The 14,641-nt window shown below is 41.4% G+C and overlaps 1 protein-coding gene across 5 annotated transcripts in view; it reads right to left on the bottom strand.

Annotated features, from left to right (window-relative positions):
* Positions 1 to 6,194: 6,194 nt before the first annotated feature.
* The window catches only part of LOC311056992 (nidogen-1-like), a 56,046-nt gene continuing 47,599 nt past the window's right edge, over positions 6,195 to 14,641 (bottom strand). For all 5 annotated transcript variants that reach the window (XM_084073856.1, XM_084073860.1, XM_084073857.1 and 2 more), the window contains 8 exons: positions 14,637 to 14,641; positions 12,624 to 12,796; positions 10,597 to 10,723; positions 9,324 to 9,495; positions 8,852 to 9,009; positions 7,335 to 7,458; positions 6,924 to 7,036; positions 6,195 to 6,554 (listed from right to left, as the gene is read on the bottom strand). The exon at positions 14,637 to 14,641 is cut by the window's right edge and continues 172 nt beyond it. In XM_084073856.1, the coding sequence (XP_083929982.1) occupies positions 6,436 to 6,554; positions 6,924 to 7,036; positions 7,335 to 7,458; positions 8,852 to 9,009; positions 9,324 to 9,495; positions 10,597 to 10,723; positions 12,624 to 12,796; positions 14,637 to 14,641 (991 nt within the window). In that variant the 3' untranslated portion in view covers positions 6,195 to 6,435. The remainder of the gene's footprint in view (positions 6,555 to 6,923; positions 7,037 to 7,334; positions 7,459 to 8,851; positions 9,010 to 9,323; positions 9,496 to 10,596; positions 10,724 to 12,623; positions 12,797 to 14,636) is intronic.

The raw sequence follows: 14,641 nt of genomic DNA, 5'->3' as shown, positions 1-14,641 counted from the left end.
AGGCCCCAGGGACCCCCATTTGAAAAGATATGCCAGGGACTCAACCATTTTGATTTCTTGGGGGTCCCAATCTACACCGTATCATTAGTGTTCATTTAACTCTGAGAGAGTACAAATGGACCCGTTAGAGTCCATTTCGTTCCATTTGTACACTCTCAGACACATAAGGGTCCATTTGGTTCCTAACTATTAATTAGGCTGGGGACCCCCTGGAATCCCCTCAAGGACCACTGGTGGTCCCCGGACCACTGGTTGAGAAGCACTGCCCTAGGGGGTCCCTCAGACTGAGTTACTACAGGGGGGGTCTCCAAATCCTTGCGTGATGATAGCCAATAGGATCATTGTGTTACATTAACCATTTGAACTTAATTATCTCCTTGAGCCTATAACCAGAACCCCCCCCCCACATATTTTTATTTTTCATTACAACTCGTTCATATGATGTTTTTGCATAGTAATGTATATCTGTCTGTCATTTAATGTCTCCATGAATTGAGTACACATGGACCACAATGGAAACAACTCAAGCCATAGTGCTTTCTTGGGTTTTAAATCCTCTCAGCAGACCTTGTATTGAACTGTAGTAGGCCTACTTTCTGTGCTTTTTTTTTTTTTTTGCAAACTGCTAATAAAGTTTTCAATCAATCAATCAATTTGCATAATAGGACGTCACATTATAAGCATGTTGTATCTCTGGTATGTTTTGTCTAGGCCAGGGGTCTTCAACAGGGGGTCCGGGACCCCTAGGGGGTCCTCAGAGTTAATACAGGGGGCCCGCCAAAAATGTGTGTGATATGAGCTTTATTACATTAACCACTTGAACCCTCGCTGGGGTCAAGTAGCCAAAAAAAAAGCAGATCTACAAGCCCACAACACGTTTGCGACGCGTTGTGGGCTTGTAGATCTGCTATTTTCGGTAAAGAGGCTTGGTGTAGACAAAAAAGAGCAGACCACGTACAGAGTGTATACAAAGTACTGAGGGTTTAAATGGTTAAATGTCTGAAAACACACATTTAACATGAATCCAATATGTAGTGGGGGTCCCTGCTTCATCTGTCTCTGTCAACTTAGGGGTCCTTGGCCTGAAACACATTGAAGACCCCTGGTCTGGGCCTGTACCATTTCCCCCCAGCTTGAGTACATTCACTTTTATACCACAAGAGGGCAGTCTTTACCTCTGCAACTGATGTAGTGAGTGCAATCACCTCCTGCATTTAGACATGAAAGTCAACATGTTGATTTAAGTCAAGTGTCACATAAAGCAACATACTGTGATTTTAATGATCTGGGATCATTAGATTTCACTGATAGCTGCATAGAATATGAACAAACATGGGAAAGTGTTCATTCAACTACTGTGCCACCACAAAGTGGAATACTGTGTGACAGCGTCCATTAAAAACTGTAAATCCCTGGATTTTTCAAATCCGATTTCAAAATCTATCAGGAGACCATAAGGGGAGCTTAATGTAAATACAGTGGTGGAAAAAGTTCTCCAATGTTTTACTTAAGTAAAAGTATCAATCCAGAAACCCTCCACAGTCATATAAAATGATTTTAATGAGGCTGTACAGATTAATTATGATACAGATTTATGTTAATGTTTGCTTTCTTTGGCTTGTCATCCAGCTGCAAAATCACACCAAGAAGAGTACAGTACACGTGATGTAAAACCCTTAATAATAAAGTACACAGTATTAATAATGATAATAATAATCAATTCAATGTATTATAGTGCCAAATCACAAGTTGTCTCAAGACATTTAATATAATATGGCAAGCATTTCTGCTTGATTATGCCCCCCCCCCCCCCCCCCCCCCCCCCAATAATAATAATAATAATAATAATAATAATATAAACAGTTAACTTTATTTAAAACCTTGACTGGAACACACCATTATCATAAAAAACAATTCTTATCAATACTGAATAATACAAGGATTATTCTCTATGAAACGTGTTGTTCAAAAACTCAAGACATGTTTCAGTGTGTTTTTTCAGGGAGAATATAACATTCACAACATCCATCTTTTTTTCATTTCACCGACATGACATATTTAGTTGTAACTCCTGGAATTCTGCACAGTACATGTTTTATAGGGTTTCGTTTAATGTTTCTTGCCAAAATGACACAACACACATTTATTTGTATTTGTTCCGTGGACAGTTCAGAAACCTGCCTACCAGTGACATCATCGATGGGGATTCCACGCTAATAGAAACTATTCTACACCTGGAAAGTTAGCAATGCTGAAATAGAAGACGTCGTTCTTGCATTAAAAACAAAAAACTAGTTTAAATCTTGTTTAAATGATGTTGCCAGGCAGGTTTCTGAACTGTCCACAGCCCTCCAATGAGACACAGAGTGAGTAGACATAAATGATGTGATATTATAATGAGCCTTAGTGAGGGCCAATAGGCTCGATGCACAGCAGCCATAATTGCTATAAACTGGGCCTCTTCCTTACTTCCTTCACAGGTTGTTACCAATGAAACTAATTTGAAGGCTCTGTTCCATTCTGGTTGTTACAATGATATAATGAAGGCTCTGTTCCATTCTGGTTGTTACAATGATACTAATGAAGGCTCTGTTCCATTCTGGTTGTTACAATGATACTAATGAAGGCTCTGTTCCATTCTGGTTGTTACAATGACATTAATGAAGGCTCTGTTCCATTCTGATTGTTACAATGATACTAATGAAGGCTCTGTTCCATTCTGATTGTTACAATGACACTAATGAAGGCTCTGTTCCATTCTTGTTGTTACAATGACATTAATGAAGGCTCTGTTCCATTCTGGTCGTTACAATGATACTAATGAAGGCTCTGTTCCATTCTGGTTGTTACAATGATACTAATGAAGGCTCTGTTCCATTCTGGTTGTTACAATGATACTAATGAAGGCTCTGTTCCATTCTGGTCGTTACAATGATACTAATGAAGGCTCTGTTCCATTCTGGTCGTTACAATGATACTAATGAAGGCTCTGTTCCATTCTGGTTGTTACAATGATACTAATGAAGGCTCTGTTCCATTCTGGTTGTTACAATGATACTAACAAAGGCTCTGTTCCATTCTGGTCAAACAGAGTCAGGGTGTTGACTCACTGGAAACACTCTGCTACACCAGTGGGTCTCAAAGTGTGGTCCAGGGACCCTCATGGGTCCTCATGGAGGGGGTTCCAAATTGACCCTTTCGGGGGTGGAACCAAATGGAACCTTTTGTTACACGCTCAGAGTTATGGGGGTCCTCCAAATTAAAACGTTTGAGAACCACTTGTGCGACGCTGAATTGAACAGAGCCTTCATCGGGATCGTTTAGGATTTATAACGATTCCTTAACGGTTCCCTTTAACCATTCCTGTAAGTGGGTTCCAAACGGACCCTTACAGTTCTGTAGCTACGGTGGTTCCTTGAAATTAAGAAGCTAGAGAACCACTGGTATTATAATGGTATATCAGACATATAAGTCCACATAACAGCTCTGACTGTGTAGATAAAACCTGGTTCCAAATGTGATGGAACCCATTCCTGGTTCCTCGATGTTGGATCTGGTTCCTCCGGTTCCAGATCCCACAACCCTAACACTGACAGGAAGTAACACTGCTAGGCCCACTGTACGGTATGGCCCTTTATATGAACTGTCTGCATCAGCACCACTGGAAACACATGTTTCAAGACATTTACAAGTTTATTATAAAGCATAATGATTAAAAAAAATGTATTTTTAAACCCTATATTTTTAGTTGACCGGAGCTCTATACTTGATCCCCCCCCCGATCTACAAACTCACAATGCAACACGTTGTTGAGAGTGTAGTTCAGTTATTAATCGCCAGATAGGGAGTCTTTAAGGTTAAAGATTAAAGCAATATATATATAAAATAAAAATAAAATACAATAAAACACACATTTGGTAAGTTTAAAAAAACAAAAACATAAACAGTTATAGTCGGGCGCCTCTCAGTCGCTCCAAATCCAAAACGTTCTCTCTTCATCTCATCAAAGGAACCCATCGTCTGGAATCTCTCCGTGTTTTATGTAATATACTTGTATCCTTTAGTACTGTACGCATACCTTTAGTACTGTACGCATACCTTTAGTACTGTACGCATACCTTTAGTACTGTACGCACCTTTAGTACTGTACGCACCTTTAACCCATTTAGACCTGGAACGCATTTGTGTCACGTTAGAATTCTTTAGCTATTCAAAAAAAAACAGATCTACAAGCTCATAGCGCGGCAACGAGTGCCGCGCTATGAGCTTGTAGATCTGCTATTTTTGAAAAATCGTGAAAAAATATTTTTTACATTATTTTTGAAAAACTGTTAGGATTTAGATTTTTTTAAAGAATCGCCTCAGGTCTTAATGGGTTAATACTGTACGCATACCTTTAGTACTGTACGTAGTACTTTTAGTAGTACTGTGCATACATATAGTACTTGTATGTACCCGATCCAGGGACCACATCACACCGGTCCTCCATGACCCCCACTGGCTCCCAGTCAAACACACAATAGATTTCCAGATACTGATCACCACCTACAGGACCCTCAACAACCACCCTGACCTCATCCAAAGCCACGCCCCCCTCCCACTCCCTCAAGTCTGGTGATGTCAACCTCCTGGACACCCCCAAGACAAAGCAACAAACCATGGGGTGACAGGGTGTTCTCAGTTTGCAGCCCCCCTCCCTTTGGAACTCACTCCCAGCTCACATCACACCCTCGCTTCCTTTTAACTCATTCAGTGCCGTTGACGTGTAACACGTCAAAACAGTGTTTTCAGTGTTTACCACTAGATGGCGCTCTTGGCTAACATGTGAGCCACCATTTCAGTCTCCGTCACACAGAGATCTAGGAGATCTCCTACCCCATCCTCGCCTCATGTGTTTTCCTCTGCATTTTTGGCGAGACACGCTGTGTTCAACGGCCAATGACTAGCGAACGGAGGGTCGGGATAAAAAAAATTATAATCGGAAGCACAGAGAAAAACCTCCTTGTTTAGCAACTGTAGAGGGATGGATCGAACTGGAGAAAAATATTCTGTGACTACTTGAAAAAGTAAGAAAAACAAAACATCGCTGGCAATTATTTATATATTTACCTTGGCACTGAATTAGTTACAACCACCCTCAAAACCCACCTCTTCAGACTTGCATTCCCTACCTACTTCTAATCCCTCTTTTACCTTTTGTAATTTGAATGATTTTTGCCCTTTTAACTAGTTATTTTCTTGATGAAGTTGTTTTTGTTTGTCTTGTTTTGTAAAGCGACTTTGAGTATCTAGAAAAGTGCTGTATAAATGTATTGAGTACTTCTCAATAAATGTATTGAGTACTTCTTCCATCGCTGACCTGAGGTAAAGGCTCATATAATTCATCACGTGACCCTCTCTCTGTCTCTCTCACAACGAAAACACGTTTTCTTATAGTGTTCAAATAAAATCTAGTTTTGATGAGCCGCTGGCCTTGAACCAATGACACATGGTGTCGTGATAAAACCTGCAAATGTAATCCATCAAGAAAAACAGTTGCAGCTTTGCAGTTTTCCTGGTCCACCAACATTGGACTTCCCCCAACCAGTAAACACTGATCCTCATTACTGATGGTTTTATATCCTACCAGGACCTCTAGTACTGATGGTTTTATCTCCTACCAGGAGATTAACTGCATTCTAGAGGTCCTGGTAGGAGATAAAACCATCAGTACTAGAGTTCCTGGTAGGAGATAAAACCAGCAGTACTAGAGGTCCTGGTAGGAGATAAAACCAGCAGTACTAGAGGTCCTGGTAGGAGATAAAACCAGCAGTACTAGAGGTCCTGGTAGGAGATAAAACCAGTAGTACCAGAGGTCCTGGTAGGAGATGAAACCAGTAGTACTAGAGGTCCTGGTAGGAGATAAAACCAGCAGTACTAGAGGTCCTGGTAGGAGATAAAACCAGTAGTACCAGAGGTCCTGGTAGGAGATAAAACCAGCAGTACTAGAGGTCCTGGTAGGAGATAAAACCAGCAGTACTAGAGGTCCTGGTAGGAGATAAAACCAGCAGTACTAGAGGTCCTGGTAGGAGATAAAACCAGCAGTACTAGAGGTCCTGGTAGGAGATAAAACCAGCAGTACTAGAGGTCCTGGTAGGAGATAAAACCAGTAGTACCAGAGGTCCTGGTAGGAGATAAAACCAGCAGTACTAGAGGTCCTGGTAGGAGATGAAACCAGTAGTACCAGAGGTCCTGGTAGGAGATAAAACCAGCAGTACTAGAGGTCCTGGTAGGATATAAAACCAGCAGTACTAGAGGTCCTGGTAGGAGATAAAACCATCAGTACTAGAGGTCCTGGTAGGATAGAAGGGGGTCCTTGATGACCATGGTTCGGAAACAGGAAGTAGGGACCTGCTGGCCTCGCCCCTAACATCAGAATGTGACATCAGAATGATGTCACAGGTTGGCGTCCACGCAGCGGCCAATGGGAGAGTCCGGGCAGCGGCAGGTGAATCCGCCGGGTCTCGGCAGACACAGGTGAGAGCAGCCTCCGTTGTTGGAGCAGTAGTTGTAAGCTGATGACACACAACACACAACACACACACACACACACACACACACACACACACACACACACACACACACACACACACACACACACACACACACACACACACACACACACATACACACACACACACACACACACACACACACACACACACACAAATTTGGTGTTTTTTCAATTAGGAGAATTCAATTTGGAGAAAAAAAAGAATATCAATAGGCATTTGTTCGCGGAAATATATTGTGCCAGAGACCCCCATACACTCTGTGTGTAGCGTATTTAAAATGTGTTGTGTTGTGTTGTGTTGTGTTGTGTTGTGTTGTGTTGTGTTGTGTTGTGTTGTGTTGTGTTGTGTTGTGTTGTAACGTGGCGTTACCTTGGTGACATTGCGTCGGGGTTGTGGTGATGCCGTATACTCTGGAACGCTTCTGTGGCAGGAACTCGTCTGTCTCTCTGCCTGTCTGTCTGTCCACGGCTACCACTGCCTCTCTGAAAAACAAAACAACAACTTGTCTGTCTGTCTGTCTGTCTGTCTGTCTGTCTGTCTGTCTGTCTGCCTGTCTGCCTGTCTGTCTGTCTGTCTGTCTGTCTGTCTGTCTGCATGTCTGTCTGTCTGTGTGCAGCATGAATGTATGTTAATAATTGGATGTTAATGTATTCATACCTTTTTATTATGGACCGGCAGGTGCATATTATGTTAATTAGATGTTAATATATTCATACCTTCTCCAGTCAGTATAGTAGAGGTATTTTCCATAGAATTAATTATATGTTAATATATTCATACCTCCTCCAGTCAGTATAGTAGAGGTATCGTCCGTAGGCGACCACAGAGAACGGGTATTGAACCCCCTCTACGATCTGATGACGCACCCTCCTGGCCGGGTCCACACACTCCACTTTATGAGTCCCTGCACACACACACACACACACACACACACACACACACACACACACACACACACACACACACACACACACACACACACATACACACACACACACACACACACACACACACACACACACACACACACACACACACACACACACACACACACACACACACACACACGATGATTTGAGGCATTTTGTTCAAAACGAACAAATTCTGCAAACTTTGGAAGGCAATCTTAACCAATCAGGATGGAATATGGAAAATCAGACGTATCCGTGTTGATCACATGACTATAGAGATACTGTGTACCAATTTGCGTGATGTTTGGATAAAATCTTTAGTAGTAATGTCAAAAGATTTGCTTTGCACAAATCGGACTCCTGGTGGCGCTATAACAGGCCCATGTGAAATATTTGGGGCAGAGGTTCTGAATTGGCATCCAGGGAGTGTGTGTGCACAGGGTTAGCTGCTTACAGACAGATGAACGGACGGACAGGGTCCAAAACATACTCTCTCGCCATGCCTTTCGGCCTGGCGGAGACAACTAAGCTATGATGACTAAAACTAAGACTAAATATACTGACAATGATGTTAATAAATAGTTGTGGAGCAGTATAGTGTGTTTACCTGATGAACAGTGGACTTGTGAAGCAGTATAGTGTGTTTACCTGATGAACAGTGGACTTGTGGAGCAGTATAGTGTGTTTACCTGATGAACAGTGGACTTGTGAAGCAGTATAGTGTGTTTACCTGATGAACAGTGGACTTGTGAAGCAGTATAGTGTGTTTACCTGATGAACAGTGGACTTGTGAAGCAGTATAGTGTGTTTACCTGATGAACAGTGGACTTGTGGAGCAGTATAGTGTGTTTACCTGATGAACAGTGGACTTGTGGAGCAGTATAGTGTGTTTACCTGATGAACAGTGGACTTGTGGAGCAGTATAGTGTGTTTACCTGATGAACAGTGGACTTGTGAAGCAGTATAGTGTGTTTACCTGATGAACAGTGGACTTGTGAAGCAGTATAGTGTGTTTACCTGATGAACAGTGGACTTGTGAAGCAGTATAGTGTGTTTACCTGATGAACAGTGGACTTGTGGAGCAGTATAGTGTGTTTACCTGATGAACAGTGGACTTGTGGAGCAGTATAGTGTGTTTACCTGATGAACAGTGGACTTGTGAAGAAGTATAGTGTGTTTACCTGATGAACAGTGGACTTGTGGAGCAGTATAGTGTGTTTACCTGATGAACAGTGGACTTGTGAAGCAGTATAGTGTGTTTACCTGATGAACAGTGGACTTGTGAAGCAGTATAGTGTGTTTACCTGATGAACAGTGGACTTGTGAAGCAGTATAGTGTGTTTACCTGATGAACAGTGGACTTGTGAAGCAGTATAGTGTGTTTACCTGCGTCGGCCCAGCACAGCTGCTGGCTGTCGGGGTCGTAGGTCAGGCCGTTGGGCAGGGCCAGGTCGTCCTTCACCAGGACAGTGCGCTCAGATCCGTCCATGTTGGACATCTCTATCTTCGGCCCGTCTCTGTTCCAGTCTGTCCAGTACAGCCGACTAGAATACCACACAAAAAGATGTTCAATGAATGGATTGACATTATCCAAAAAAGGATCAAGCAACTCTGGACATTGAATTAATGAGGCATGCGTCTAACTCAAATCAACCCAGTCGCCCGTCGCAGTAACAGGCTAGAGGTAAAGTTTCTACACCCTGTGTTGGAGATACATGTCAACGTCTAGTCTTGTATCTATAGAAAGAAACGTAAGTGTAGTATTGTATCTATAGATACATGTTAAAGTGCGGTGTAGTGTATCTATTTGTATTAGAGCTATAGATTAAAGTGCAGTGATGTAATGTATGTGACTGACCCGTAGGTGGGGTCGGCGACGATGGCTCGGGGGTTGACCAGGTCGGTGTTGAACAGCACGCGGCGCTGGCTGCCGTCCAGCCGGGCCACCTCCACCGTGTCGCGCATGGAGTCCGTCCAGAAGAGGAGGCGGGCCAGGTGGTCGATGGCCACGCCCTCCGGACTCTCCAGGTCTGAGGAGAGGACAGACGTTATGTGACATCACACATCGTGGACACCTTGTGTGTCCAACACTGTTACTTTTCAGGAAAAGGAAAAAAACAACAACCGTGTTCCAATGGATACGATGGAGCTCTATGCACAGCAGCCATATTGGAAAGACAATTGGGCCTCTTCCTTACTTCCTTCACAGGTGTTACCGATGACACTAATGAAGGCTCTGTTCCATTCTGGCTGTTACAATGATACTAATGAAGGCTCTGTTCCATTCTGGTTGTTACAATGATACTAATGAAGGCTCTGTTCCATTCTGGTTGTTACAATGATACTAATGAAGGCTCTGTTCCATTCTGGTTGTTACAATGATATTAATGAAGGCTCTGTTCCATTCTGGTTGTTACAATGATATTAATGAAGGCTCTGTTCCATTCTGGTTGTTACAATGATACTAATGAAGGCTCTGTTCCATTCTGGTTGTTACAATGATACTAATGAAGGCTCTGTTCCATTCTGGTTGTTACAATGATACTAATGAAGGCTCTGTTCCATTCTGGTTGTTACAATGATACTAATGAAGGCTCTGTTCCATTCTGGTTGTTACAATGACACTAATGAAGGCTCTGTTCCATTCTGGTTGTTACAATGACACTAATGAAGGCTCTGTTCCATTCTGGTTGTTACAATGACACTAATGAAGGCTCTGTTCCATTCTGGTCAAACAGAGTCAGGGTGTTGACTCACTGGAAACACTCTGCTACACCAGTGGGTCTCAAAGTGTAGTCCAGGGACCCTCATGGGTCCTTGAGGGGGTTCCAAATGGCCCCTTACGGGTGTGTAACTCTGAGAGTGTACAAATGGAACCAAATGGACCCGTAAGGGTCCATTTGGTTCCATTTGTACACTCTCAGAGTTAGGGGGGTCCTTCAAATAAAAAAAAGAACCACTGTGCTACACTAAATGGAACAGAGCCTTCATTAGTATAAGTGTTCAGACCTGTTCCAGTGAGGCTGTCGTGCATGGAGCTTACAGTATATTATTCTATGTAGATATAAGGTTAGGAAACGGGTTAAGTGCTACTTTAAACATAATAATAAAGGCTGAGGAGGGCGCAGTACCTGCTGTGACCACTGGGACGGTGTCGCCGCCGTTCAGATGGGCTCTACTGATGGCCGGTCCGGTGATGTCAGTCCAGTAGACCATGTGATCCACGCAGTCATAGGCCACCGCGATCACCACCTTATCCTGTTTACGACATATTAATAACACACCGCTATCACCACCTTATCCTGTTTACGACATATTAATAACACACCGCTATCACCACCTTATCCTGTTTACGACATATTAATAACACACTGTTTATGACACATTAATAACACACTGTTTATGACACATTAATAACACACTGCTATCACCACCTTATCCTGTTTACGACATATTAATAACACACTGTTTATGACATATTAATAACACACTGTTTATGACACATTAATAACGCACTGCTATCGCCACCTTATCCTGTTTACGACATATTAATAACACACTGTTTATGACATAATAATAACACACTGTTTATGACATAATAATAACACACTGTTTATGACATATTAATAACACACTGTTTATGACATATTAATAACACACTGTTTATGACACATTAATAACACACTGTTTATGACATATTAATAACACACTGTTTATGACATATTAATAACACACTGTTTATGACACATTAATAACACACTGCTATCACCACCTTATCCTGTTTACGACATATTAATAACACACTGTTTATGACATATTAATAACACACTGTTTATGACATATTAATAACACACTGTTTATGACATATTAATAACACACTGTTTATGACACATTAATAACGCACTGCTATCGCCACCTTATCCTGTTTACGACATATTAATAACACACTGTTTATGACATAATAATAACACACTGTTTATGACATAATAATAACACATTATTACACGGCTTGGTTGAATGCTTGATTCTGTTCACATTTCTCAACAAATTAAAACTAGACTAAATCAATGTATTGTTCATTTAGTTGACTAAAACCAAAACATTTCAGATGACAAAAAATGTGACAAAAACTAAATGGAATTTTATTCAAAAGACTTTGACTAACACTAAGTCAAACGTTTCTGTCAGAATTAACTCTTGCTCTTGTAGAAAACCTCAAAGCCAAGCCTCATAACGTCCTGTTTCCTCCTCCTCAGTATTTACAGGATGTGTCCCGTTTTGGAACGTCCCCCTGAAAACCGTCCCTGGCTGCAACAGTCCTGTAATTGTCCCCACATTCCTGTTGCTGTGAATGAGCGTCTCTGATGAGCAGAGAGAAACCAGAGCGCTGGTGAAGGACATGACAAACATCTGTTATGTTGTGATTGTGAGGAGCTGTCATCGGAACACAAAGGACCTCAGCAGCTCTCTGCATGACGGGGTCTTCACCGGAATAACACAACGGACTCATTGACCATCAACCGGCCCGCCGTGTCCAAACCCACCTCTGGGCCTTCCTGATAGAGACCACTTGAAGGGTATTTCACTTTTAAGACGTGATAAAATGAAAAAAACATCACTCTTTTAGAGCATGTCCTTGATCATAACCAGTGGTGAAAATGTACTCAAGTACTGTCAACTGTACTGACAACTTTAGTTACTAGTTACTTTAGATTTGATTATTATTACAAAACATACATTTAACCACTTCAGCCCTATATATACATTTCGGCTATTTGCTCTACGAGCTTGTAGATCTGCTATTTTCAAAAGATTTCTATACATTTTTTTGTGAGTACTTTTTCCACCACTGATCATAAGGACATACCCAGCAATAGATGCCCCAAAAAAAAGACAACACTACACTACTACACTATCCATTCTGCTGCACACACACACACACACACACACACACACACACACACACACACACACACACACACACACACACACACACACACACAAACACACACAAACACACACACACACACACACACACACACACACACACACACACCTATTTGAAAACCTTGAAAGAAATGTTAAAAAGTGAAGCTTGTCCCCGGGCACAAAAACAAAACATGGCAACGTTGGATACTGTAGTTTCAGCTTAACTCACAGGAACATGCAGCAGAGGCGTGGCCTTGTCTTTCATCATGTGATTTCCGTCCAATGGCAGGTGCTCTATCCTCCCGCTCTGGGCGAACAGCAGGTGTGTTCCCGCGGCAACGGGGCTGATGTCAGGCCTGGGGGTGGGGCCTACAGGGGGAGGAGCCACACCGTGGTCGATGCCTTAAAGGAGGAAAGAATATTATGGTTTAACGTCTTTTTAAAACTAGTGTCCCGATTCTGGGCACATCGTCATTGTACACAAAACTTTAGAATGTGTCCGAAAGTGGGAAAAAAAAAATGCAATAAATAAATAAATACATAAATAATGCAAACAGCAGATCTACAAGTTCACAACTCGTGTAGCAACTTGTGAACTTGAATTAAATTGAACTGATGTCCAGGGCAGGGATTTCACGGAGGTCATGGCCGCGATTGATTGAATACTTTATTAACGAACTCCAAACAGTACAGCAGGTACAATTACGCATGTAATGTATACACACTGTGTATTGTTTTCTAATGTATATATTTGTGTTGTACTCAGGGCGTCCTCGCAAAAGAGAGCTTACCCTGAATAAATAAAGGTCAAGATTGTTTTTTTTTTTAAATAAAACATTTCAGACGACTAAAAAGTGAGTAAAATTAAATGGAATTTCATTCAAAAGACTATTACTAAAACTAAATTGAATTTTCTGGTCAAAATTTACCCTGATGCATTTTGTCTGAGGAATTAAAAATAAATTGTTTAATTTGATGGCCGTCCCACTCTGGTATTTGGTATTTGTGCCTTCCAAAAACTTAAAGTGTCCTTTATCCTAAAATTATGTAATGCAAGTTGTGAATTGAATTGAATTGAATTGAATTGAATTGAATTGAATTGAATTGAATTGAATTGAATTGAATTGAATTGAATTGAATTGAATTGAATTGAACTGAATTGAATTGAATTGAATTGAATTGAACTGAATTGAATTGAATTGAATTGAATTGAATTGAATTGAATTGAATTGAATTGAATTGAATTGAATTGGCATGGCATGGCATGGCATGGCATGGCTGACGTAATTTACACACCCTAGGTTTGTCTACCTGGTTTGCGGTTTTCCACCCCCGTTCTGAATCCCCATAGACGTATTTAATATTGCGTCAAATAAGAACTGTGTTCCAAAAATAAACAAATGATCCCGGCGGTTTGACTCTTATGGATATGAAGCATCAACTGACGGTAAGAAAACGCTAATGTTATTTCCGCCGAATTAGTTACATTTTCGCCAGAAACAGACTGTATCAAATATAAGTGACTGACTATCATAAACGATACAGAACCTCCTCCCTGACAATATCACAGAGACAGTTTGTTTATTTTTGGAACACAATTCTTATATGAGACGATTCTATGATGACCCAATGTTATTCTCCATAGAGACATGACTTTACGACCCAGGGGATGAACGAGTGACGTCAGGACTTCTGTACTCTATAGCAGTGGTTTTCAACCAGTGGTCCGGGGACCACCAGTGGTCCTTGGGTGGCTACCAGGGGGTCCCCAGCTAAATTAGTTAACATAGCCTCAGAATCATTTCAACCACTTAGCTTTGGCTATTCAAAAATAGCAGATCTACAAGCTCATAGCGCGGCACCGAGTGCCGCGCTATGAGCTTGTAGATCTGCTATTTTTGAAAAATCTTGAAAATGTGTGCAAATCTTTGAATACATTAATTTTTCAAAGAGAACATTTTTAACTCAAATCTTTGCTTCTGGGGGTCCCTGGCACAACACATTTTCAGATGGTGGGCCGCGGCCAAATCTATATCAATTTAGGGGTCCCTGGCATGAAAAAGGTTGAAAACGACTGCTCTATAGCATTGCATTGAACAGCATTGCATTGAATAGCATTGCATTGATAATGAATAGCATTACATTGAATAGCATTGCATTGATAATGAATAACATTACATTGAACAGCATTACATTGAATAGCATTACATTGAACAGCATTACATTGCACACACAGACTCACACAGA

This window comes from Gymnoscopelus microlampas (genome assembly GCF_963454915.1).
Source record: "Gymnoscopelus microlampas genome assembly, chromosome: 2".
Taxonomy (NCBI): domain Eukaryota; kingdom Metazoa; phylum Chordata; class Actinopteri; order Myctophiformes; family Myctophidae; genus Gymnoscopelus; species Gymnoscopelus microlampas.
Note: the sequence above shows the minus strand (reverse complement) of the source record. Positions and strands in the feature narration are given on the sequence as shown.